We start from the raw sequence: 23,565 nt of genomic DNA, 5'->3' as shown, positions 1-23,565 counted from the left end.
CACATATTATCATGACAAGTTATTTATTTTCTTTAAAGCCATGTATATTTTTACGAACTGAAGGTATGTGAGTACATAGAGGTTGTGCACAATGCTGTCACCACAGCTCATATAAATCCCACTAGGGGCGCATAGAAATTTGTCCCGAATGACCACTGTGTCCCGAAGAACCACATATCACATATGTCCCGAAGGACCACATAGAACCCTCGACTATTGGCATGCCAACTATACCCCTAGCTCTCATAACATATAACATGGGCATTATTATTTATGTTATCACATTTTCACATATTCATATCATATACACATATAAGCTCATGGCTTCTTATCACATATATCTTGTAGTACTCACTTGGAGTCTCATAACTTCCTATCACATATCTCATATCACATGTCATGTTGCTTATATCTTATTCTCATATCTTCTCATGAACATATGAGCACATAGATACTCATCACATAACTCATACTTCCTTTTCACATATTTCATTAGTTTAGTATCTCATAAATTATACTATATTATCATGTGGTCACATATATTACCTAACAAATATATCATGTATCACATATAGTTCATATCTTTTCATTTATCTTATATTTTATCCATTTATATTCATATAAATCACATATATGTAATACATACAAGACATATTCACTCAGACATGTATTCACACATATAACATATAGAAATATACTTACTTCTAAACATATGCATGAGCTCAAACACATCTAAGCATTATATCCCTATATGCTTATATTCACATACTCATGTAACCTAATATCAGAATTAGACTTATCACAAGTCTTAATTCCATAACATAAATTATACTTACTATCATGTACTTACATGGTCTCAATGAACACTCTTAAGCTCTTGTTCTTTCTTGCGTATCTTACTTTGCCGACTTATCTGAACTTTGCTTTCGATCAATGTCTACACAATCATATATTGATACTTATCAGTATCTAATTGATATACTCTAATATTTCATTTCTTAGACTAAAAGAAAGATTTATTTATATTTTCCCTTTGAAGTGTATCAATACATACTATAGTGTATCGGTACATTCCTTAACGTGTGTATCGATACACTACCTATGTATCGATAAACAAATTACATTCAAAAGTTTTTCCTGTTCAAGGGGGTATCGATACACTCCTTAATGTATCGGTACACTTTGAACGTCTTCCCAGATTTTACTTTTGATGTATCGGTACCTATTGAATGTGTACCGATACACACCAGCCCATAAATCAAATTTAAGCACGGAATTTACTTCATTATAGCTCAATTATGTTATATTTCAACCCCTTTCATATCCTTACATACACCTACTTAAACTAATGAATACTCATTTACCACCTCTTAAACCTCAAAATCCTATCATTCATATAAAATTTAAGAATTAAACCAACTTTGCAACATGTTCTAAATCAAATTCTAGAAATTCATATTCCTTAATTAGGTTAATGACAAGTCAAATTCATCAATAAAACTTCAAAAACCTCTTTATATCAAGAATCCGTTTCTCAACCCTTAATCAAATTTCCTTTCTAATTTTCTCTTCTTAATGTTTTAAGCTTATATAAGCTTACCTTAAACTTATATAATACCCAAATACTTCAACCTTACTTATAAATTCAAGAAATTAACCAACTGAATAAAACTTACCTTATAGACTTGAGCTTGAACCCACAGGAAGAAGAAAGCAAGAAGAATAGGAGTTTCCAGATAACTCTTCTCCCTCCCACGTGTTTCACTCATATATAAGGGGGGAAATATCTTTTAAAGAACAAAGACCATAATACCCTTTCAATCTTTCCCTAATTATAATTTAATCCAATTATGAAATACTCCTATTTAAATCCTTGAACTTTTAAATTTCATAAATTGATCCTCAAATTTCAAAAATTCTCATTTAGTCACTGACCTGGATTTGGGGATGTTACAAAGCCAAACTCGATGACAATGTCTTTGATAAAGGAAATGGAAAAATCACGACACCTAAAACTACATCTTTGATGAACTCAAACCCCCAGGCAATCCAACGACACATGCGACATCAAGGGAGATGGTGGCCAATAAGAGAGATGACAAGGGCAGCATTGACGACAACAATTATGATTGGCAAGTGAGGTTAGGGTTAGGGATGGCCATGAGTTGAGTCGGCTCAGATTTTCAGTCCAGCCGATTTGACCAGAAAATTTTAAATCCTTCACTAAACCCGAACCTGACCCGAAAAATATAACCCTTCCACCCCGCTTGATTTTTTGAGTTAAAATTCGAACCCAGCACGAAATAATATATTTATAATATATTTATTAAAAAATTATTTTTATTCAATAAAAATAGAAACTTAATTGAAAGAAAATAATATATAAAAGGGGTATTATTGTAATTATTCTTTAATATATAAAGTAAATTATATTTTTTGGGTCGAGTTGACTATTTTTCACTTTAAACTCGAACCTGACTCAAACTCTTTTTTTTTTTTAAAAATCGATCTGATCAGGTCAGGTTGGAGCCTGTCGGATTTGGGTCTCATGCTAATCTCTAGTTAGGGTTTGGGTTTAGAATTTTTAAATAATTGCGGGTGTTTTTTGTAATTTTAGGAAAAAAATAGAGTTTTTTAAATAAATATAATAATTTTATTTTTTAAAAAAATAAATTTTTAAAATTATCATAGCGTGACATGTGTCACTTAACATAATTATTTAACGGTCGCTATTACTCGTGCACCTAAAATTATAACGATTAGAACGATAGATATCTTGATAAATCAAACAAGTTTAAACACTTATTTAATTACTTATTTTCTAATTAAATCAGATCAAATTTACCAACAACTCGAACCGTGAGCAGATCTACTTATACTAATTATTAAATAGAAAGGGAGGAAAAGGAAAAATCTCTCACTCGACCAATAATCCAAACACGAAATACATCCAAGTTAAAATGATCGAACTTTTCAACCCTAAACCCTTTTCAAACTCGCACCCAAAATGATTCGGAGATTTTGTAAGTCCAACTCAATGTAGTTGTGTTACATATCTAAACGAATAATGAGCAGCAGCAGCAACAACATAAACTCGGTGTTCTATGCAGAGTCGTATCATCCTATTCAGGCTGGTAGTATCGACGGCACCGACATCCTCCCCCACGATAACGCCGTTCTCCGAGCTCATCTATGCTCCAATGCTGCCCTATGTATCTCTCCCTCTCTCTCAAACTTTTCATCTTTCTCCCTTTTTTTCCCTTTGATTCATTAATTCGCTGCAGATGACCCTTTGGGCGACCCCAAAATCATCGGCGACCCTTATCGCACCATCTTTGTCGGTCGCCTATCTCACTTGACCACAGAGCACACTCTCCAGAAGGTCCTAAAACATTTTTTTATTTTCTTTGGTTTTGGCTTATAAACTTTTCAATTTTTTTGGATTTCCTGTGATTTAAATGTTGTATTTGTTTCGGTTTTTTTTTTCAGGCTATGAGCAAATATGGTCGAGTCAAAAACTTGCGCTTAGTTCGCCACATCGGTAGCATTTTTTAGGGTTTAATTTTATATTCATTTAGTTCTGGGACATTAGTTTTTTTTAATCTATCCGTTAGATTTTAGCTTAAGGGGATGCATTGTGTAGTTACCGGCGCATCACGGGGTTATGCTTTTGTTGAATTCGAATCCGAGAGAGAAATGCGTCGTGCATATCTGGTACTCAACATTGATTCATTTTCTCTCTTGTTTTATTCTAGTCAGGGATTACATCTTTAATTTCCATTTTTGTAAAATTAAAAAAGGGTGAACAAGTATGATGATTACTCCATTTGCAGGACGCCCACCATTCAATTATTGATGATGCTGAAATTCTTGTCGATTACAACAGGCAACAATTGATGCCTGGGTGGATTCCTAGAAGATTAGGTCAGTCGAGATTTTCTCATCTTTTCCCGTTTCTTCTAGCTATGGAATGTTACCGATATTGACAGATTTCCAAATTTCTAACAGGAGGGGGTCTTGGTGGTAGAAAGGAATCAGGACAACTTCGTTTTGGAGGACGAGAAAGACCATTTAGAGCTCCCTTGTAGGCATCGTCTTTCCCATCATTTTTATGCATATTTTGATCCATTAAGTTATCAGAAACTCTGTGTGCTATATGATTCTGATAAATCTGATGCACAATCGACCGCTAATTTTCTATCTATTTAATACAACTTTTGGGTTCATTAAGGTCCAAATAGTGAAAATCTAATAGTCCCATGGTCATAAAAGGTTTTAGCTCTTGTGGCTAGATAAAGGGGGCTGCAGCTTTCTGTTTGCTCATTCTCTATTTCCCCTTGAAAACCAGGCAACCAATTCCATTTGAAGATTTGAAAAAACTGGGCATTCCTCCTCCACCTGAAGGAAGATACATGTCTCGTTTCCAGGTGCAGCCCCTTTCACCTCACTCTCGTATACTGATTCAAACCCTTGGCATGCATATGGAATTATGGATATTCTAAAGTGGGACAAAATAAGCTTTACAAATACATTGTTGCATAAGTCTTGCTGATATGCATTATTTTTTACTTGTACATTTTCTTTGCTTCCTGATTTTACTAGAGTTGCTGGTGTATGTAAATTTTATTATATTTTCATTTTTATTCATAAATTACAAGTTGTCTTCTTTTTTTAGTGTGTGTGGGGGGGATTGGTCTTGAATCTTCTCTGAACTGGTTTGCCTCTTTTTCGGGTTTATAAATACATTGTTGCATAAGTCTTGCTGATATGCATTATTTTTTTACTTGTACATTTCTTTGCTTCCTGGTTTTACTACAGTTGCTGGTGTATGTAAATTTTATTATATTTTCATTTTTATTCATAAATTACAAGTTGTCTTCTTTTTTTAGTGTGTGCGTGTTGGGGGGGGGGGGTTTGGGGGGTTGGTCTTGAATCTTCTCTGAACTGGTTTGCCTCTTTTTTGGGTTTAGCCTAATCTAATAAGATGTCATTATGATATCATCTTGTCCGAATGTGTTTCTAGGTCCCATCACCCCCTCGGAAACCTAGGAGTTTAGTGGAGAAGGAAGAATACTCTCACAAGAGGAGCTCTGCGGAGAGAGAAGATTTATCCCAAAGAAGTCCCTCAATGGAGAGGGATGAACACAGAAGGACAACAGGGGGAAAGCGAGACTTCAGAAAAAGGAGTTGTGTGGAGGAAGAATGCCAACATGGAAAAAGCCCCGAGGATTGGTCGGATTATTCTCCAAAATCGACTCCTGTAGAGAGGGATCATAACTACAAGTGGAGTTCTTCGGACAGAGAGGAGCACTACCATTCCAGGAGCACTGCAGAGAGGGGAGATGTCTCTCAGAAAAGGAGCTCTAAGGGTAAGGAAGAACGCTCTAGCAAGCGTCATAGACATCACAGCCGGTCCAAGCAATAAGCAAGGCCATCCCCTTCGTAGATCAGCTGCTGGGTCCAGTCAAACATGAGATAAGTCTTGCGTTTACTACCATGAAGTGCTGATTAAGATTTTTGTTCTGTTTCCCAATCAGTATCTGAAGAAATATGGGAGTTTAGTGTGGCTACAGAAATTGTTTGAGTGTATCAATGTAATTGCATCAGCATTAGGTCACCACTCTCTTGGTTAAAACGAGCTGTAGTTGAATTACATTAAATGGATGCCAGTTCCAGGGGAAATATATTTCATTTGTTATTGATGTATTCAGTTTCATTGTTATACGAATTGATAAAATATTAATGGTGTATTGGTTGATGTATTGTCTTTGCTCTGATATCGACACACATTGCACAGATGAATTTTGATGTATCGTTTTGGATACGGTAAAACTTTGATGAAAACTGCTCATACGGACTGGTATAGCTTACAACCTAAAAACAGAGGAACCAAAAAAATGCACACATTTTGGGAGCTGAGTTATTGATTGATTAACATAGTCCAATGACCAGGAGTGTTCCACTCATGTTTAAACTATTTGAATTGGTTAAAAAATATACAAGCCTTGATTTAGTCATACATACAACTTGCAAAAGATCTTAACAAGTCTTTCAAAGGAACCACAAAAGTATACTACGAAGGCTATAACAATCAGGATGAATCTACAGTTCCAAGTTTTAAGGCTTTGAGTCACCACTTCCGGCATACTCGTCAAGCTGAGTGAGAAGGCATGAATGCGACATTGGTCATTGGCTGAAGCACATTGGTTGTTACTATCATTTACAAGTAGAAGCTAAGCTACTTCATGGATGCCTATGATTTTCGTGTCACTGATGTCGATGTTGGAAATTGCACTTTGACTTGTATTGTCGGGCATCAACTTAAGATACCTGAATCGAGGGATAACAAGATCACGAGATTGACCATCAAGACAACTAAACAAACATAGAACATAAATTATGTCTCTCTCTCTCTCGGTTCAGTTTACTAATATAAGTCCCTCATCTTAAGATCACCGGTTCAAATCAAGTTTCCACAAAATGCTCCTCTCAACTCCAAAGTTTACAATAAAGATCACCAGAAGCATCGATATGAATTGTGATACTAGTGACATAAAGGAAAAGAATACAGCTACATCTTGACATATTAAAAACCGAGGAGCTTGCTAGGACGGGTATCGAAACATCAAATACGAGTAAGAGTCGGTCAGTCTCACCTTTGATTTCTTTAGCATTGGTGACATGTGCAGCAATTAAGAAAGGTTCAGCTAGGACATTCTTCCTTGATAGTAGCTTTACTAGTGCTTCCCCTCGATACAGCTCTTCTTTTGGCTTGTATTTGATGTACATATTCTGCCACTATGACATGAAACATGGGAGCAAGCTTACTCGAAGAGGAAACATTAAGATTTGCCTTCTTCAATGCCCTGTTTACATTTTTCTGAGTCTTTTGGAAGTGGGCAGTACACAGAGAAGGAACGGCTGATCTGAGTATTGGCTTCCCACATGTTATAGGCCCAGCATGAGCACTATACAAACAAATTCAGGCCAATAATAAATAAATAAATAAATCGATCTTCACCATCCTTATCATTATTATTTTCATGAAAAAAAAGCTCTTTAACTTTTTATTAACCTAAACTACCCATAATTCCTCAAACTTCAAAACCTAAAGCAATTGTGTCTAAGTGCATTTGAACACTCACCTCCGAGCATAGATGGACCAACCTGAAAATTTCAAATTTTCATATAATTTAGATATTTTCTTTTTATTTTCTAATAATAATATGGTTTTGTCTCCTAATATTTTATATCTAAATTCCGTCTTCCTAACATAAAATCTTGCATCTTTCTTTGTCTTATGCCAAGACCTGGGTGGCAAGAAAACCTCAACTTCCTTCCTTGGTTATAGCAATCAAATGCTCTTTCTCATTCTAATTCACAGATAGAGATACATACATAGTACCAATTACATTAAGATTAAAGAAAAACACAAAATAGAGACATACCTTTTGATGACATACGTGCAAGCCTTATAGAGCTTCTGCTTGGAATCAGAGAGAATATGGAGATGGCAAAATCTAGTCAAAGCCATGGCTTTGAACTTGCATCCAACAAACGAACAATGTTGACTATTCTTAAAATTCAAACCAAAATTACTGTTAGTATTATTAACATTAACATTATTATTATCTGCAGCGGGGCTTTCAGTGAGTGGTGCATCATCATCAGCAAGGTCTTGAACAGAGTTTTGCTTGAAAGGGCTGATACCAAACTTCCAATAATAGTTCCTGTACTGGATTTTGAAGTTGTCCATAAGAGCCCAGTAGTGGCGTCGGTAACACCGAGAGAGCTGCCTCAGGTGCTGCAACCGCCGCTTGAGTAGCTCTTGGCGAGTAAGGTGGGTGGCGCCTGCCAGAACCACGTCCTGTGATGGAGGAGATGACATGTTTTGATGATGATGAAGATCACAGCAGCCGCTGTTGGGGGTTAGGTTCTTTGGGAAGAAGCTTGGAAGAGAAAAAAAATGGTTCTTTTCGGATAATAGGAATCTACATTAAAAGTAGTCCTAGAGGAGGAGAAGCCTCCATTTCAGTTTTGGATGGATGCACCCTTCTCTGGCTTTGGACAAAAATCATTAGGTATTCAAGCGATTCGAAGAAGTATTTTTATTCTGGTCATAATTTATCATTAGTCCTTGTACTATGTATAACTTCTAAAATTTATGTTTATAATTTGTTTTTATTAATTTTAATTTTATATTTTTTTTGAATTAAAAAATTTTAATGAATCAATCTGTACAAAGATTATATAGTTAAGGTATTAAAAGCAATTTTTAATTATTTTAAATATATTTTAAAATTGTATATAAAATAATAAAATAAATGACATTGATATGAATAAAAAGATAAAATAACTCGTTAATCAATGGGAAGCTTTTACACAAACAAGTAGAGATAAGAGCCCTCATCAGCTACCAAAAGGGCAACCCTTGGCTCAGCTTCGAAGATGAAAACACCACTCTCTCAATATCCAATGTGTTGAGGCAAAGTAAACAAAAGAACACAAAAATTTTAATGAGGTTCGGCAATGTGGTTACGTCCTCGGTGCCTAGACGGCGCTAGAAAAATTTATTCAATTCTCATAAGTTTAGGTTACATCTCTATTTATAATAGAAAACCCTAGTATATAATTATAAAATTAACCATGTACCGTACCGCGGGACGCAGCCCCCGCACCCCCAACCCACATAAAACATCTTGAAAGGAAGGAAGAAGCTCAGGCCATTTGCTGTTTTGCCCATACTCTGATCCTTAAGACTGCTAAATCAAACACTCTTTCTACTGTAGTACTGTACATGAAATGTCTTTAAAAATGGTCTCATTTCTGCATGTCCACAGCGTCCACACAATTCCAAAGAAACTCAACAACCATAAAGACATCAATCTTTTACACACGTTTTTGTGTTGCCCGACACCTCAATAGAATTTTGACATCGGCGGGGATAATCAGAACTACAGTCCATAGCTTACACCAACGTTGTCATACTCTCCAAACACAGTCACAATGGCATAATAGATGCTTAATCGATTCGGGTAACATGTTACACACATCACAAAGATTCGATTCTAAACCAGATATTCCACACTTCAGCAGTTCTACTCGTGTAGGAATCCTCTGTAGTATTGCTTTCCACACAAAGGCTTCTACTTTTGGTGGAGCAAAGTTCACCGAAACGTATTTCCAAATGCTATCCTCGTTTAGCCCCACACAGGATACCACCGAGTAGAAAGTTTTTGGTGAGTATAAACCATCAAACGATCCCTCCCATTTTAACGAGTCCCCTCCTATTGCATTAAATTGAGCTCTATTAAGCATATTCTGAAAATATTCTTGGAAAAGCTAGTCTTAGAGAAGGGACTTCCGTCCAACAGTCATCTCAAAAGTCTATTTTATACCCATCCCTTAGCATATGCATCAATATTTTTCCATGAACTGTTCCTCTTCCTAGAAAAGAGACTCAACAATGTTCCTCTATAACCTTGACATATTCCTTCTATTACCAGATTTGGGCATTAACGAGGTATGAGCGATCCCATATTTTGCAACAATCACCTTTTTCCATAGACAGTCCTTGCGAGCAAACAGCTAAATTCACTTATTGAGCAAGGACTGGTTCTTTGTTCTTAAATTGGATAATCCTAATCCCCGTAAGCTCTTGGTTTACATATTACTTCCCAGCTGACTCAGTGTATTTTCCTTCCTTTGCGCTTTGAACACAAACTTCGCTATAATACTATTTATTTTTTCCTCTACTACAACTGACATTATGAACAATGATAAGAAAAAACCGATAAATTGAATAGTACTGATCCAACTTAAGTTGGGTAGTTACGATGTACAATAGCCTTAATATAAGGTTAAGGAAATGTCTAACTGGAAATGTCATACCGGAAATGTTAATATTTTTTTAACATTTTCAGTAAAGCGCTAACTAAAATATTATTTTTTCTACCGAAAATATTAATATTGTACGCTACTTAAAATGTTTAACATTTCTGTTAAAGCGCTATCTAAAATATTTTTTTACCTGAAATATTAATATTGAGTTAACGAAATTAACATTTCTAAAAAAAAAATAATGTTTTAAGTAGCGCTTTCGTAACATATTTCTTTAATCATATATTAAGACCATCGTATCTGAGATATCCCGCTTAAGTTATTCGCCCTCCCAGTGATAAACAATCATCAAGCCGGGATTGAATTTTATCCACCGTGGGCTGCCCGGGATTGAATTTTATCCACCGTGGGCTGCCATAACTCCTTGGAATTTCTATTTTGAACCAACGGTAACCCCAGATATGTAGTACGTAAGGAGTCCCACTTGCATCAGATATCTTCTGCCCAATTCAATAATCGACTTATGTAACTTTCTAAAGTCTGAGTTAGTAGTTCAGATCGGGGTGATTTCTTAGATATTTGATAAAAATAATATTTATGTGTTTTAAAATTATAAATATTAATATTAAGTGTTTAAATGATTTCTCAAAAGCTGTCCATTGTTGGTGACAGTTCTTCCTCTCCTGTTATTCCAGTGCACTCCTCCAATTCTACGGTGGGTAATACTTGTGACGCTGCTCTCTTACGTACTCATCATCAACATCCTCTTTCTTCATCCATCATCATGTCTCGGACAAATTCTTGTCGAGGTGATCACGGTCATGGTTTGGTAGTGAATAATGGTGGTCGTGGTTGTAGACATTAATTTTTTCATAATAATAATTATAATTATTATTAATATAATAATTTATTATTATTATTTATTATTAAATATATATATATTACAAATTATTATAAGAGGCCCAATCCAGTATAGGCCCGATCAATCGGCCCAGTAACCCTAAACCCATCTAGGGTTTGTATCATCACCAGCAGCCACCTCCACCTCAACCGTTGGATCTGGTGAGATCCAACGGTCCAGAAGCTTCCAGAGGAAACCCTAGGGTATCACAACCCTAGGGCCACGTCCCAGCCGCCGCTGCTTCCAGAAGACCCCAGTTGTTGCCTCCAGATGTTTTCAGCCGCCCCACGTCGACGTTTCAGCTACCGCCGCCCTCAAAGAAGCCTCCAGAAGTGCCACTGAGCCATCCACGTTGCTACCCTATGGTGAGTCACCACCATAGTTCGGTGACTCACTGAGGGCCATTCCATTACCCGGTCCGATGAACGTCTCGACAAGGCTATAAAGCCTCGGTTCGCCTGAAAACAGCGGAGGAGAGCAAGAACAGAGAACAAAAAAAGGAAAAAAATAGAAAGCAAACCACAAAACAAAAAGAGAAGAGCGAGAGAAACTTACCGGGGAAGACAACACCTCGATCTGAGTCACCACCAGCCTCCAAGCGTCACCAAAAACCTTCGAAAACCGAAGGTATTTTCCTAGATTTGCTCCGGTCGGGAGCTATTTAAGAGAAAGGAACTCCGGAACCGTCATTAGGACGGTCCGATCTACGTTTTGATATAAAAATAAAATTTTCCGGCCACCGGATGCGGTGGCCGGCGGTGGGGATTACGGCGGCAGACGGCTGCCGGCCGATGACCGACTTCCCTCTGGTGAGGGAAGCTAGAGAGAAGCGAGAGAGAATTCTCTTCTCTCTCAGTTAGAGAGAGAAGAGAAAGAAGAGAAATGGAAACGCTGGCCCTTCGGGCCAGCTAGAAGGGGAGTATATACCCCTTCCCAAACGATGTCGTTTTGGGAAGGGGTATATCCATAATTTCACTTTTGGCCAAACCCTTTCCGCAATCATCTTAGTTTTGTAACATTCCATTTTAGTCACTGAAATCAAATTCAAAATGTTTTAATTTGGTCTTCTAATTTTGTTTACTTTATAATTTAATCACTAATATGTTATATAAATATTTTAGATAAATTATGGATTTAGTCCTTTAATTTTAATAATTAATATTTTAATCTCGAGTACATATTTTTAATTTATTTTAATCTGATATTCGAATTTAATATAATTTTATTTTAGTCACCAAATTAATAAATGGATAAAATAACATGTTTAATCCCTGTAATTTTAAATAATTAATTACGAATTAGGTATTTAATTCTATTAAGTTATAATTTAGTCACTAATTTCAATTTTTATAAGTTTTATTTATTTTAAATATATAGTTTTAATTTTGTTCATTATATGTTAATTTTATATGTTTACTTTTAATTATTATTACTATTATTATTATTATTTAGCCATAAATATATATTTATAATATTTATTTTATTTATTAAAATCTTATTTAATTACTTTTAACTTATTTTGATCTTGTTTTAATATTTATTTATTTTTCAATATTAAGAAAGGGCAGTCTTAAAACAACTGGATGTCCATTTTCTAATATTTTTAAATAAATAAATATCCTATTTTATAAATTATATATTAATTGTTTTAATTATTTATTTATTTTTTAATATCGAGGAAAAGAGATGTCTTAAGGCACCTAGAAGTCTTTTCTGATATTTCTAAATAAATAAATATTTTATTTATAAATATATAAATTAATATATATTTTTCATAATTATAATTTTAAAATAATAGGATTATAAATTAAATATATTTTGAATTTTTAATTTCTAATAATAAGAGACAATTTATAATTAAAAAAATACCAATTTTGGGCATTGTAGGGGTGCTAATCCTTCCTTAAACGTAACCGACCACGAATCCCTTTTTATTATTAAAAAGAATGAATTTTTGGTTAAAACGCATATCAATTTATCTTTTAATCGATGTTTTCTTAAAAACTCTTTTAAAAGATGATTTTTTAGGTATTCGACCTACCTAACCCAAAAGGTCGATGACGACTCCCAAAATATTGTTTTTTTAAAAAAAATCAAAATCATTAATTTATTCACATCACTTTTCCCGCCAAGTAAAAATTCGTGCCCGGACGAAAACCGGTTACGACAGCTTGGCGACTCCGCTGGGGATTGTCAAACTTTAAAATTAATTATAAATTGTCTCTATTAATTAGAAATTTAAAAATTCATTTTTTTATTTTTTATTTTTACTTTATTTTCAGATATTAAATTTTTCATTTAATTATTTGTCAAAGGTTTGAATATTTCTCCTCACACACAACACTTGCATTGCATAACATAAGCTTTCTAACCAAGCTTGTCTCTTTTAAGTGGGAGTGAAAGCGACGTCTTCGTGAGAATTTATTCTCCGTGTTAGACCTAGCAAGTAACTTTCGGGGTTCATATGCTCTATGTCTTCGTGAGAATTTATTCTCCGTATCAGTTATAGAGAAATGTGTCCCCTCGAATTGAACTCGATCCGCTTAAGTCTGTAATGGACTAGGATTGAGGGTTGGTAGCCCAAGGGGGCATCAACAAGGACAGTTCGAGTACCTTTACTCTTAGAACCAAAACCCTGCATATAATGAATCCTAGAAATTCACCTGATCTAAGACAGTACTGAACCTCTGTTCATAGGTATACACAAAGGAGAAATAAGTTCTAACTTTTCATCTTTTGATTTAATTTATTTCCTTTTCTTTTTCCTGAATAAATGCATGCGAACTAGAAATCATGCGGTTGGGTTAAATTTTCCAAACAAAGCATGGAACTAGAAAGCATGAGGTTACGATTTATTATATACCATGATAAATAAATTTTTTCTTTCAATTAGTTGGTACTAACCATTTTATTTTTTCTTATTTTCTCATGCATGTTATTTTTTCTCTAATTTGTTTATATTGTTTTCTTTTGTTTGCATTGCATGATCATGGCATAACCAAAAGGTGTTAACTGAAAAGACTGTTCATCAAATTGGAAAGAAATCATAAATGGACAAAAAGTTTTATGATCAAATAAAATATGATGAGGCCAAGGAATGGCATCCTGAGGGAACTCCAAGGATAGAGGAGAGCTATGCACCCAAAGATCGTATGCCCATTAAAGATCAAAAGGAGATACGTGAGATAAGAGAGCAGATGACCAATATGATGGATATAATATCTGTTTTGGAAAAAGAAAAAGAGATTCCTGCACAGAAAGAGAGAGAGCTCAATGAACTTAACCCTGCAATGTCAGATACGCAAGGGACTTCGGATCTTAACCAACTTGAGAAATTACAGACAATCATCATCCGTATTCACAAATCGTCTGGAGATACCAAAGAAATGGTGACCACTGTAAAAACTCCCAGAGAAGAGAAGAAATCATGTAACCTAAAATCATCAAAGTTTAGTCTGCTCCCGGCATCTAAAACTCAGGTTCAATCCAAGACAAAAGGTGGTTCTCATCTTGATACTATCCCCATATCATATAAAGAGTTGTATGAGAAGTTACTTGAAGCACGAGAAGTGGATCCATATTATATAAAACCGTTCCAACCTCCGTATCCGAATTGGTATAACATCAACGTTTATTGTAAATATCATGTCGGAGCTCAAGGACATACCATTGAAAATTGTCTTGCCTTCAAACGTCAAGTCCAAAGTCTTTTGGATCAGGGAATTTTGCAATTTATGGTAAATGATCGACCTAGTTTGGTAACCAAAGATCCTGCTAGATTAATACCAAAAGTCTTCAAATGCAAGAATATCAATAGGGGCGTCCAGAAAAAAGAAGATTTGCTAAGGCTCGAGGCTCAAATACGTCATTTGAATGATCAAAATGATAAATTAAGCACCGAAATGGAAAACATACAGGAAGATTTCCAGAAGGTCAGTCAAGCCTTTCAAAATGCTGATATAGGGAACACCCCAGAAGAGTGGATAACCGAGGTCACCAAACTGAAGAAGAACTATAACATACATGAAGGACGAGCCAAGAAGTTTTATCATAATTCACGAGTTACAGAAGAAAGATGCAATACGTTTGTTAGTGAATTGAAAAGATATCAAGTCGAAAATCAAAGGTTAAATAGTGCTATGACCAATATGGAAGCATCATATCAGATTCATCAGCTTGAGATCGATACTGAATTAAAAGCCACTATAGACAAGAACAAGACATTGAAGAAATGTTTAGATGATTATGGAGATCTTGTACAAGAACTTTTTGAACACAAAGATTTTCTCACAAGAAAAAATGAACAACATTGTTTACAACTTCGAGAATTGACACAAAGGATGAAGGAAAAAGACAATGTCATGAATGAAGCTGCTGCTCAAGCAAACAATGTGGCTCATAAGCCGGTGGACTTAGCTGGCTTCACAAGAGAATTAAAGCAGATGGATAACTCCACACCTAAGTATGAGTGGAAGTTAGTTTGGCTTTTAAGTGAAATAGAGAAATTAGGAGTGAAAGCTATTCCCTACATGTAAAAGTTTTGTTTGATGTACCGAAACTTTTGTGTTCAATGAAATCTGTTCTAAGATGATCACTCTTGAGTAAACACCTTTTCATATATGCATTTTCATTTTGCATCTTTGCATTTTTCATTTTACATTCATACTTTTATGTTTGCCTTTGAATTGCACATTTTGCATTCTTATTTTTCCATTTATGCATTTTTTCACATTTTTATTTAAGTACCGTTATGTACTTTAATTATAAAAACATGTAAGTAATTAATGAAAGGTTTTGTAACAGTAAAACCAAGGTCATTCATTCATATTACTTTACTATCATCATGAAAACAATGGAGCAGTCTTATGAGGGACTACAAGATCAATAGCTAGAACAATTGACAGGGTTACCTCAGGATATAAGGAAAGAAACATCAGATTCAATACCAGATGGATCAAATCAAATTATTCAGTGTGTGGCATCTGATAAAGAAGAGATAATTGATAAAGAGCAACCATGCTGTCAGATTGAAGAGACAAAAATGGTAAAACCCTCTGGGGCATCCCAATTGAACCCAAAGAATAGCCTCATTAATTATTCACAATATGAGGAAAGATTCAAGAGGATGGATGGAGCAATCAGAAATATGAAATGTATTGATACTTTCCACAAAGAACTAGAAGCAAGAGAACTCATCTTGGTTCCAGATTTGGTTATTCCCCATGATTTCAAAATGCCTGATTTTGAGAAATATGATGGCATCAGTTGTCCCTTAATCCATTTGAGAATGTTTTGCAGAAAAATGGAAGGATATTTAAGTTCTGATGATCTGTTAATTCACTGTTTCCATGATAGTCTTGTTGGTCCAACAGTAGTCTGGTACAATCAGTTGACCCAAGAACAGATCAAGAAATGGGTAGATCTAGCTGATGCATTTTTGGGACAATATCGGTATGTTAAAGGCTTAGCTCCAACACGTATGGATCTTCGAAGAGTAAAGAAGAAAATCAATGAAATATTTCAAGAATATGCCTTAAGATGGAGAGGAGTGGCAGCACCAGTTCAACCTCCCATGTTAGAAAAAGAGATATCACATATGTTTCAGGATTCCATTCCCGCTCCTTTATGCGAGTTAATGCAGGCAAATCCGATGAAGGAATTCAAGAATCTTATGACAAGTGGAGATTTAATTGAGAATGTAATCAATGACGAAAACTCAAAAGTCATATCCAAGAGCCCGACATATCAAAAAGTAAAAGCTGATGATGTAAATGAATGTTGCATCCAGAGTCCTCGCAATTACAAAAGAAAAACATCAAGTAAATGTTCGAATCGACCAAAGAAAATCATGCGATCAAGAAAAACTTTGGAAGTGTTCCAAACTTCCATTTCAGACTTGTATCCTCATTTGGTTAAAGGTCAATACATCACACCAAGACCAACTAAAGTGACATCAAACCCTTCTGCTCATAGCTATGATCAAGATAGTGTTTGTAATTTCCACTTGGGGGTAAAGGGGCATTCTACAGGCAATTGTAGACCACTGTTAAAAGAAATTGAGATGCTTGTTGACAAAGGGGATTTGACACAAAAGATGATCAAGAAATGGGGGGCAAATGAGGACAAAAAACCTTAGTCCTATTACACACCTAACATTATAATGAGGCATGATAGATAAACAAGTGGAAGTGTTATCTACCACTGTAGTACTTTCTATTTTCAGCATCTTGTTTGAATATGTTTTTTTGTTCCTTTCTCCGCCTTTTGTGCAATAAATAAATATGTGTTTCTTTTATGGTTATGAGCAAGGAGTCAAATTTTAATCTTGAGATTATTGAGTATCAAGTAGATTAAATATTCTTTTAATTTTTCAAGAGTTATAGATCTATTGGCAAGTGGTAAAATTATATCTTCAATATCCCATCCAATGCCAATTACTCAAACCAAATCCTGACACTACATTTATTTGAGACTCTGAAGTAATGTCTCCACCTGTTTTTGAGACACCTACTCCATATGTTTACCTTTTCGGGTAGATTTAATTGATGATACTATATTCCACCATATATACGACTTCAAAAGTCACACATTTGTCCTTCCAAATACAAAACCACCATAAACCAAATAACCTCAAAAGAACCAAACTTTCAATTATCCGTGAATCTTACTACAAGAAGAGATGAGATGAGGCATCATGGACCAATTCATCGAACATAATTTCGAGTGATTAGAGCATACTCAGAGAAAAAAATGATTGATTGAAATAAATATGTCATGCATTAATTACATTTTTCATGTAAGTAAAGTTAATCTTGAATATTCATTCCCCTGGAGATACCTCTTTTTACAAAGATTTCTATGTATGAGACGACTGAACTTTGTGCATAGTTTAAGCATGCAAACTCAGTGTCATATCACCCAAAGATGAATGGGGCATTTGCAGGAGCAAATAAGAACCTTAAGAGGATCATTACAAAGACCACTGAATCTCATAAGGATTGGCACGAGAAGCTACCTTTTGCATTATATGCATATTGAATTACTGTGCAAACATCTACTGTGGCAATACCTTATTGTTTAGTCTATGAGATGGAAGCAGTATTACCAATTGAAATTGAGATCCCATTATTTTGTATCCTAAAGGAGGAAAAATTGGAGAAGACTGAATGTATCCAAATTCGATTTGATCAATTAAACCTTATTGATGAGAACCAATTGAAAGCTATTTGCCAGGGGCAGATGTATCAGAAATGGATGATGAAAGGTCACGAACAGAAAGTACATCCGAGAGAGTTCTAAGAGTGTGATCTAATATTGCCTATACATAAAGATTTATGTAGGAAATGAATGTCTAATTGGGAAGGGCCATACGTTGTAAAAAACGCCTTTTCCGAAGAAGCGTTGATCTTGGCAAAAATGGATGGGAAAGTTCTGAGAAACCAAATAAACTTAGATTCTGTCAAGAAATATTATAATTGAAGAAGAAAAAAGGACAAAAAGGAAAAAGAGGTGTTCAAAGCAATAGAAGTCTTATACTCATCCAGCAAAGAAAGAAAAAAGAAAAATCCAGCAAAGAAAGAAAGAAAAAAAGGAAAAAAGATGAAAAAAGAAAAATGAGAAAAAGGAAAAAAGAAAAAAAGAAAAAAAAGGAAAAAGGAAAAATGAGAAAAAAAATGAAAAAAAGGGAGAAATTGAATCAAGATGGGTGAATTATTGAGCCTCAAATTACAAGGTTGATCAAGTACAAACAATAAGAGCAAGAAATGATGAAGATATGAGAAAATGGAAATGAATCCAAAATTTGGCAGTCTAGAAGGATCCATATGATAGAAAAATCCCCAACAAAGCAGATCCAAGTCAAGCAAAGCAAGATTGAAGGCATCTAAAGAGAATATCTTCAGATTTCATTCCGCCTCTCAAGATTGATTTTTATTTGCAAAAATTGGTTTTTAAAATCTTTGATGCATGATATAAAAAATGATAAAATGGGGGTTCAAGATGTAAATTTTTAAATAACATCTTGAAACCAAAGGAGGATTCGAGTTGAAAACCTGAAAAGGCAACTCGAATATTGAATGGTGCAACAATGACATAAGAGATGATTTTAAGCTCTTAAATGAAGCACCACACATCCCAAAGACATTCCTGAGATTCTGGAAATGAGAAACATCTCTAAAAGATGAGCATAACAACCATTTCTTCAAGTTAGTGGAAGCCCGAAGCGACATACTAAACCAACTTGAAAGAACCTACTTTACCAAAATCAACCTACACCTCAAATCAGTCAATAATTTTGACATTTGCCATAGGACTATGATTTTTGAATGATTTAAAAGTATAGTTGATTTATTGGATATTCATTAAACTTATTGTTTATGATTTGATTATATTGTGAACCTGTGATAGGCAAAATTCTACAAAATTCTTTCATTCTTCGATAAAGAAAGGAGGAAAAACATTTTCAAACAGGATAGTCTCAAATGAAGAAGGTCTTTGAAGCAACTGTTGCTTATTCTACCTCTGTTGTAGAAAAAGAATGAACGAGGCCAGAATAATGAAGCACTTTACATTTTTGAAGGCAAGTGGTCCAAGAAGCCAGAAAGTTTGGAGAATTGAACTTGTGACACTCTCCTATGACATTATTAGCAGCTCATCAAGAAATATTATCGTTTATCTCATGCTGAGGGCGATAAGCATCACCAAACAGATTATTTTCCCCAACCATCAATTCATGTTCTCTAGAATATTACATCATAAAGCCATGAATAAGTCACTACCTGCACTCTGGTTATACCGTGATACTGGTTCAAGTCTTGATGCATCATTGCTACCTCTTCCATGCCGATTATTTTCCTTGTCAGGATTATATCCATTATGTCCTTCAGAAGACTGCTGAATTTGAAATTGAGAACTTATGGCACAGAATAAGACATTGGAATAGATTCTACATTTGTATGCTGTACAGGATTCCAAAAGTTGAGATAACCAGTTTTACCATCAACTAAACCTTTCCATGGTTAAGGAAGAGTGGGATATGGCAGTGTGTATTTTGGAGCAGCAGAAAAGACAGTCATTGTGGCAGTCATTGTAAGGAAATACACCAACAAAAATCCTCGAGTCCATCTTGATGGTGTTTAGTGCTTCCATTAAGGTTGTTACATGGGATGCTACCAACAACAAGGTCGAATCCGCCAAATCTACTCATTAATTGCTCTGACCGAACATCATTCAGTTCTTGCACATCTGTTTTCAAAGATATGCTAAGACAGTAGAAGGTAACCTCTGCATCACGGATTCCAGAGAAAAGAGACAGGACATTGATATCACTGGAGAACATGTCTCTAATAGCTCCTCATGTATGGTTTTTAGGGAAGCCTAGAAGCATTTCCACCTCATCAGGTTCAAGTGGAGTAACTTTATTCCTTCCAACCCATACCAGATTCCATTTTCAACACTCATAAAGAACATACTTATTAATACTCGAATATGGCTCATCGTCATAAGCTTCAAGAACCTTGCGGATCCTTTCTGTCAAATTGGCACTTCCTGTACATGTTTGTAAACAGTTCAACTTTGTTCTTGGATCTCAAGAAGGCCATCATTTCTTTGTCAATGGAAAAATATCATGTATAGTACGGGGAGAAAACAAGATAAGAGAAAATCTATTCTCAATTGGCAGATTATGAATACAGCCCCTTTTCGGTGTAGCAGCATGAAAATGCTTCGAATCTACAAATTCTGGCTCTACATCGAATAAGTACTGTGATATTCCAGTCCAAACATTAACTGGAGCAAGTGCCACGTTCTCATAGTAGAAATAAGGAGACCCAATAGCATCTTCTGGAAGTGTTCTTTAAGTTATCTGATCTGGTTTGGTAGGAACCCCAGAACCAATCATTGGAATTGAAAGATGAACTGCATGATCGTCTTCATTAAGAAGCTTCTTTTCAAGCTTCCTCTGCTTCTTCCTTTTCCACAAATCATTGCCCGAGTTTCACCTTTTCCTGTAATTGGGATCATTGCATAATGGCTTCCTATCTTCTACCGGAAGAAGTGTGTCAGTTAGCCTTAGCCAGTTGATTAGCACATATAAAATCTATCAATTCTGCAATTGATGAATCTGGACCACATCTCTCCATGGTTATTAAAGCCTCAACCTGTGAATATCCTGTTTTTGTCAAGTATAACAGTTTATTCTCCTCATCAGAATCAGAATTCAGGATTTCCTCGGTATCAGAAAGAACTATCAATATCTGTGAAATCATCCTGAAAGATCGCTTCATAATCAGATGAGTTGTTATCAGAATCAACATGTTGCATGGGTGTGGATTTTTCAAGAGTCTGTACCACTGTATATGTAGTCTTGCTATTGCATCAGATTACTGTTTGCATAAATTGGTTTTTCTCCCACAGAAAAGTATATTTCAGAGATGGCCTTCACTGAAAGATGATAAGCCACTGTGTCAGCCTATAACGGATTACCAAGCTATTTTTACTGCTCTGTCCGACTAAATCCCTCCAGATATAGAAAATGGTCAACTCATTCAGAAGACACATATCTCAGACGTTTCTGTAAGAATGATTGAGTACTTCTTAAGTTTGTGACAATATGAAGAGAATTTCTCCAGTTACTTAACAATATTATTGTTTAGTGACACCAGAATGAGAGTATTCAAGATAAACAGATTTGGGGCACGAATAAAGCTACAAGTACCTACAACAGTTCATTGTCAAAATTGAACCTCGTGGGGATCATGACATTTCAGTCAAACAGACATTTAGAGTGAATCAGATAGATCTAGAGGGACATCTTGAGGGCCCATTTCAACCAGAAATAAAATATTAGGGCATTTTGAAGGCTCACAACAATATGAATATTTGGGCATTTTGAAGGCTCATCTCAACAAGAAATAATGTGAACACACTTTTAACATCTGTATCAGTAAATGTTGGGGCATTTTGAAGGCTCAGATCAGCAAGAAGCAAATGATAGGGCAGGCTGAAAGCCCATTTCAATCAGAATTAGGATTGTTGATGCATTTTTAAATATTTGTATTAGCAAATACTGGGGCATGCTGAAGGCCCACATCATCATTCGTCAAGATCATTGACTTGAACAAATATTTCCAATGACACAGAAAGGTATGAAGAATGAAAATGGTGAAACAATGACAGTGAAGTTGACTATATATAATTGCTTCGTTCATCAGGCAGTTACATTATGATCATGTTGTTGAACAAATATCTACTCAGAAAGTATGGTTTTAAATACCCAATCTTCTTAACCATGTGTCACATGACAGCGTATTCTTTGTTAATCTACATCATGGTTGCATGAATAAAAATGATCCCCAGGAGACTACTCGATCCAGAGTTCAGTTCCTCAAGATCTCAGCTTTGAATTTTGCATTCTTTGTATCAGTGATAATTGAAAATATTTCTTCGAGGTTCCTGGCAGTTAGTTTCAACCATACTGTTGGGATTATGAAGCTGTTTTTCACATCAGTTTTTGCTTACTTGATGACATTGAAAAGGGAGACTCGAATCTCACTTATATTACTGTTATTCCCGTTGTTATTGGGATCATCATTGCTAGCCAGGGTGAACTGAGTTTTCATCTATTTTGGTTTTATCATGGGTGTTTCATCCCCAGCGGCAAGAATTCCATGAACCTCTTTCTGTACATAGCCCCTATAGCTGATGTGTTTCTAATTCCTACAACGCTCATTACAGAAGAAAACGTGATCAATATCACACTTTCCCTTGCCCGAGATGATATCTAGATCATTTGGTATCTTTTATTCAACTCGACACTAGCATATATCATGAATTTGACCAACTTTTTGGTCATACCAACATCTCACTTGTATCCCCACTGAGTTTTGTTCTCAAGTGATCTTGTGATATCATACAAAAACTTTGAACACTAGGCAAAGAGCTTCAATAATTGAGAAATCTGAGCAGAAGCCACAGAAAAGGATGAATGTGTTGTCAAATGCTTTACGAACATCTGAGCAGAAGCTACAAGAAAGGAATAATGTGTTTTCAAATGTTTTACATCTCGACAGAAACCACAGGAAAAGATGAATGTATTGTCAAATGTTTTACGAACCAATGATTATGGTGCTGAACCAATGTTGCAATCATATGGTTTCCATTTATTGATCCAAGATGAAGTTTGTCTTTTTCAACCCCAAGATTAGAAGTGAGATATGATGAAAATTTCTTTCCACAGAAGGAGGGCTGAAATTTTAACAACAAGAAACTAGTGGAGCCAACTAAAGTTGAACGACAGGTTGTTGTTAAGCATCTCAACATGATATGGTCCAAGTTGCCTTATTCGAGATCTGATTATATGTGGAGACATGAAAGGAATTGGAATAAATCTTCCTTGTGATGTGTTTCAAGAGTTAAAACAGAACAGACTCTACTCTCCCAATTAATCCTTGCTGAGTCAGGCATATCTACATCTAACCTCTTCAAAGATGATAGATTCTCTTTTCAAAGATGAAAGCTTTATTGGATTTCTACACAAGTCCAAGCAAAGAAAGCCGATGTTATCAAAGATAAAAATGGGGGATCAAGGTCATAATTTTGATTACGGCAAGGGTTCCATAAATGAAACATTTCTTCTGAGACTTAAATGAAGCAAAAAAGACACAAAGATACAAGTTGATCAGATGATTCTGCAGAAATGCAAGCTTGATAGCATAAGTTTCTACACTGATATCCAGAGGTAACACTGGCAATAAATGATGAAGTGAAGGAAGACCAAGTTCACCACTTTAAAGTCAAATGAAGATTGCATCAATATTCATGCATTC

The 23,565-nt window shown here is 35.3% G+C and overlaps 2 protein-coding genes across 3 annotated transcripts; one reads left to right on the top strand and one right to left on the bottom strand.

The window, feature by feature from the left end:
• Nucleotides 1–2,933: 2,933 nt before the first annotated feature.
• Nucleotides 2,934–5,702, top strand: LOC120214051 (U11/U12 small nuclear ribonucleoprotein 35 kDa protein-like). The gene is made up of 8 exons (XM_039212049.1): nucleotides 2,934–3,212; nucleotides 3,285–3,382; nucleotides 3,490–3,541; nucleotides 3,644–3,714; nucleotides 3,834–3,924; nucleotides 4,009–4,084; nucleotides 4,349–4,427; nucleotides 5,024–5,702. The coding sequence occupies exons 1-8, from the start codon at nucleotides 3,068–3,070 to the stop codon at nucleotides 5,423–5,425; spliced, it is 1,014 nt and encodes a 337-aa protein (XP_039067980.1). The 5' UTR covers nucleotides 2,934–3,067; the 3' UTR covers nucleotides 5,426–5,702.
• Nucleotides 5,703–5,947: 245 nt separating this feature from the next.
• On the bottom strand, nucleotides 5,948–8,059 carry LOC120214050 (INO80 complex subunit D-like). 2 transcript variants are annotated; one of them, XM_039212047.1, is made up of 3 exons: nucleotides 7,449–8,059; nucleotides 6,657–6,968; nucleotides 5,948–6,330 (listed from the first exon to the last, which is right to left on the bottom strand). In XM_039212047.1, exons 1-2 carry the CDS (start codon nucleotides 7,886–7,888, stop codon nucleotides 6,704–6,706), a joined length of 705 nt encoding a protein of 234 aa, XP_039067978.1. In that variant the 5' UTR covers nucleotides 7,889–8,059; the 3' UTR covers nucleotides 5,948–6,330; nucleotides 6,657–6,703. The 2 variants fall into 2 exon arrangements, with proteins under 2 accessions (XP_039067978.1, XP_039067979.1); XM_039212048.1 differs by lacking the exon at nucleotides 6,657–6,968 and having other exon boundaries at nucleotides 7,449–8,057.
• Nucleotides 8,060–23,565: the final 15,506 nt, after the last annotated feature.

This window comes from Hibiscus syriacus, unplaced genomic scaffold, assembly GCF_006381635.1.
Source record: "Hibiscus syriacus cultivar Baekdansim isolate YM2019G1 unplaced genomic scaffold, ASM638163v2 tig00110050_pilon, whole genome shotgun sequence".
In the NCBI taxonomy this organism is placed as follows: domain Eukaryota; kingdom Viridiplantae; phylum Streptophyta; class Magnoliopsida; order Malvales; family Malvaceae; genus Hibiscus; species Hibiscus syriacus.
The sequence above is the reverse complement of the archived record's forward strand: the minus strand, read 5'-3'. Positions and strand labels throughout refer to the sequence as shown.

Coding starts and splice junctions, on each gene's coding strand:
- LOC120214051 (XM_039212049.1), top strand. CDS start 3,068: ATGAGCAGCAGCAGCAACAACATAAACTCGGTGTTCTATGCAGAGTCG. Junction 3,542..3,643: donor GCGCTTAGTTCGCCACATCG/GTAGCATTTTTT, acceptor TGCATTGTGTAG/TTACCGGCGCATCACGGGGT. Junction 4,428..5,023: donor GATACATGTCTCGTTTCCAG/GTGCAGCCCCTT, acceptor ATGTGTTTCTAG/GTCCCATCACCCCCTCGGAA.
- LOC120214050 (XM_039212047.1), bottom strand. CDS start 7,888: ATGTCATCTCCTCCATCACAGGACGTGGTTCTGGCAGGCGCCACCCAC. Junction 6,969..7,448: donor TGCACGTATGTCATCAAAAG/GTATGTCTCTAT, acceptor TTGTTTGTATAG/TGCTCATGCTGGGCCTATAA.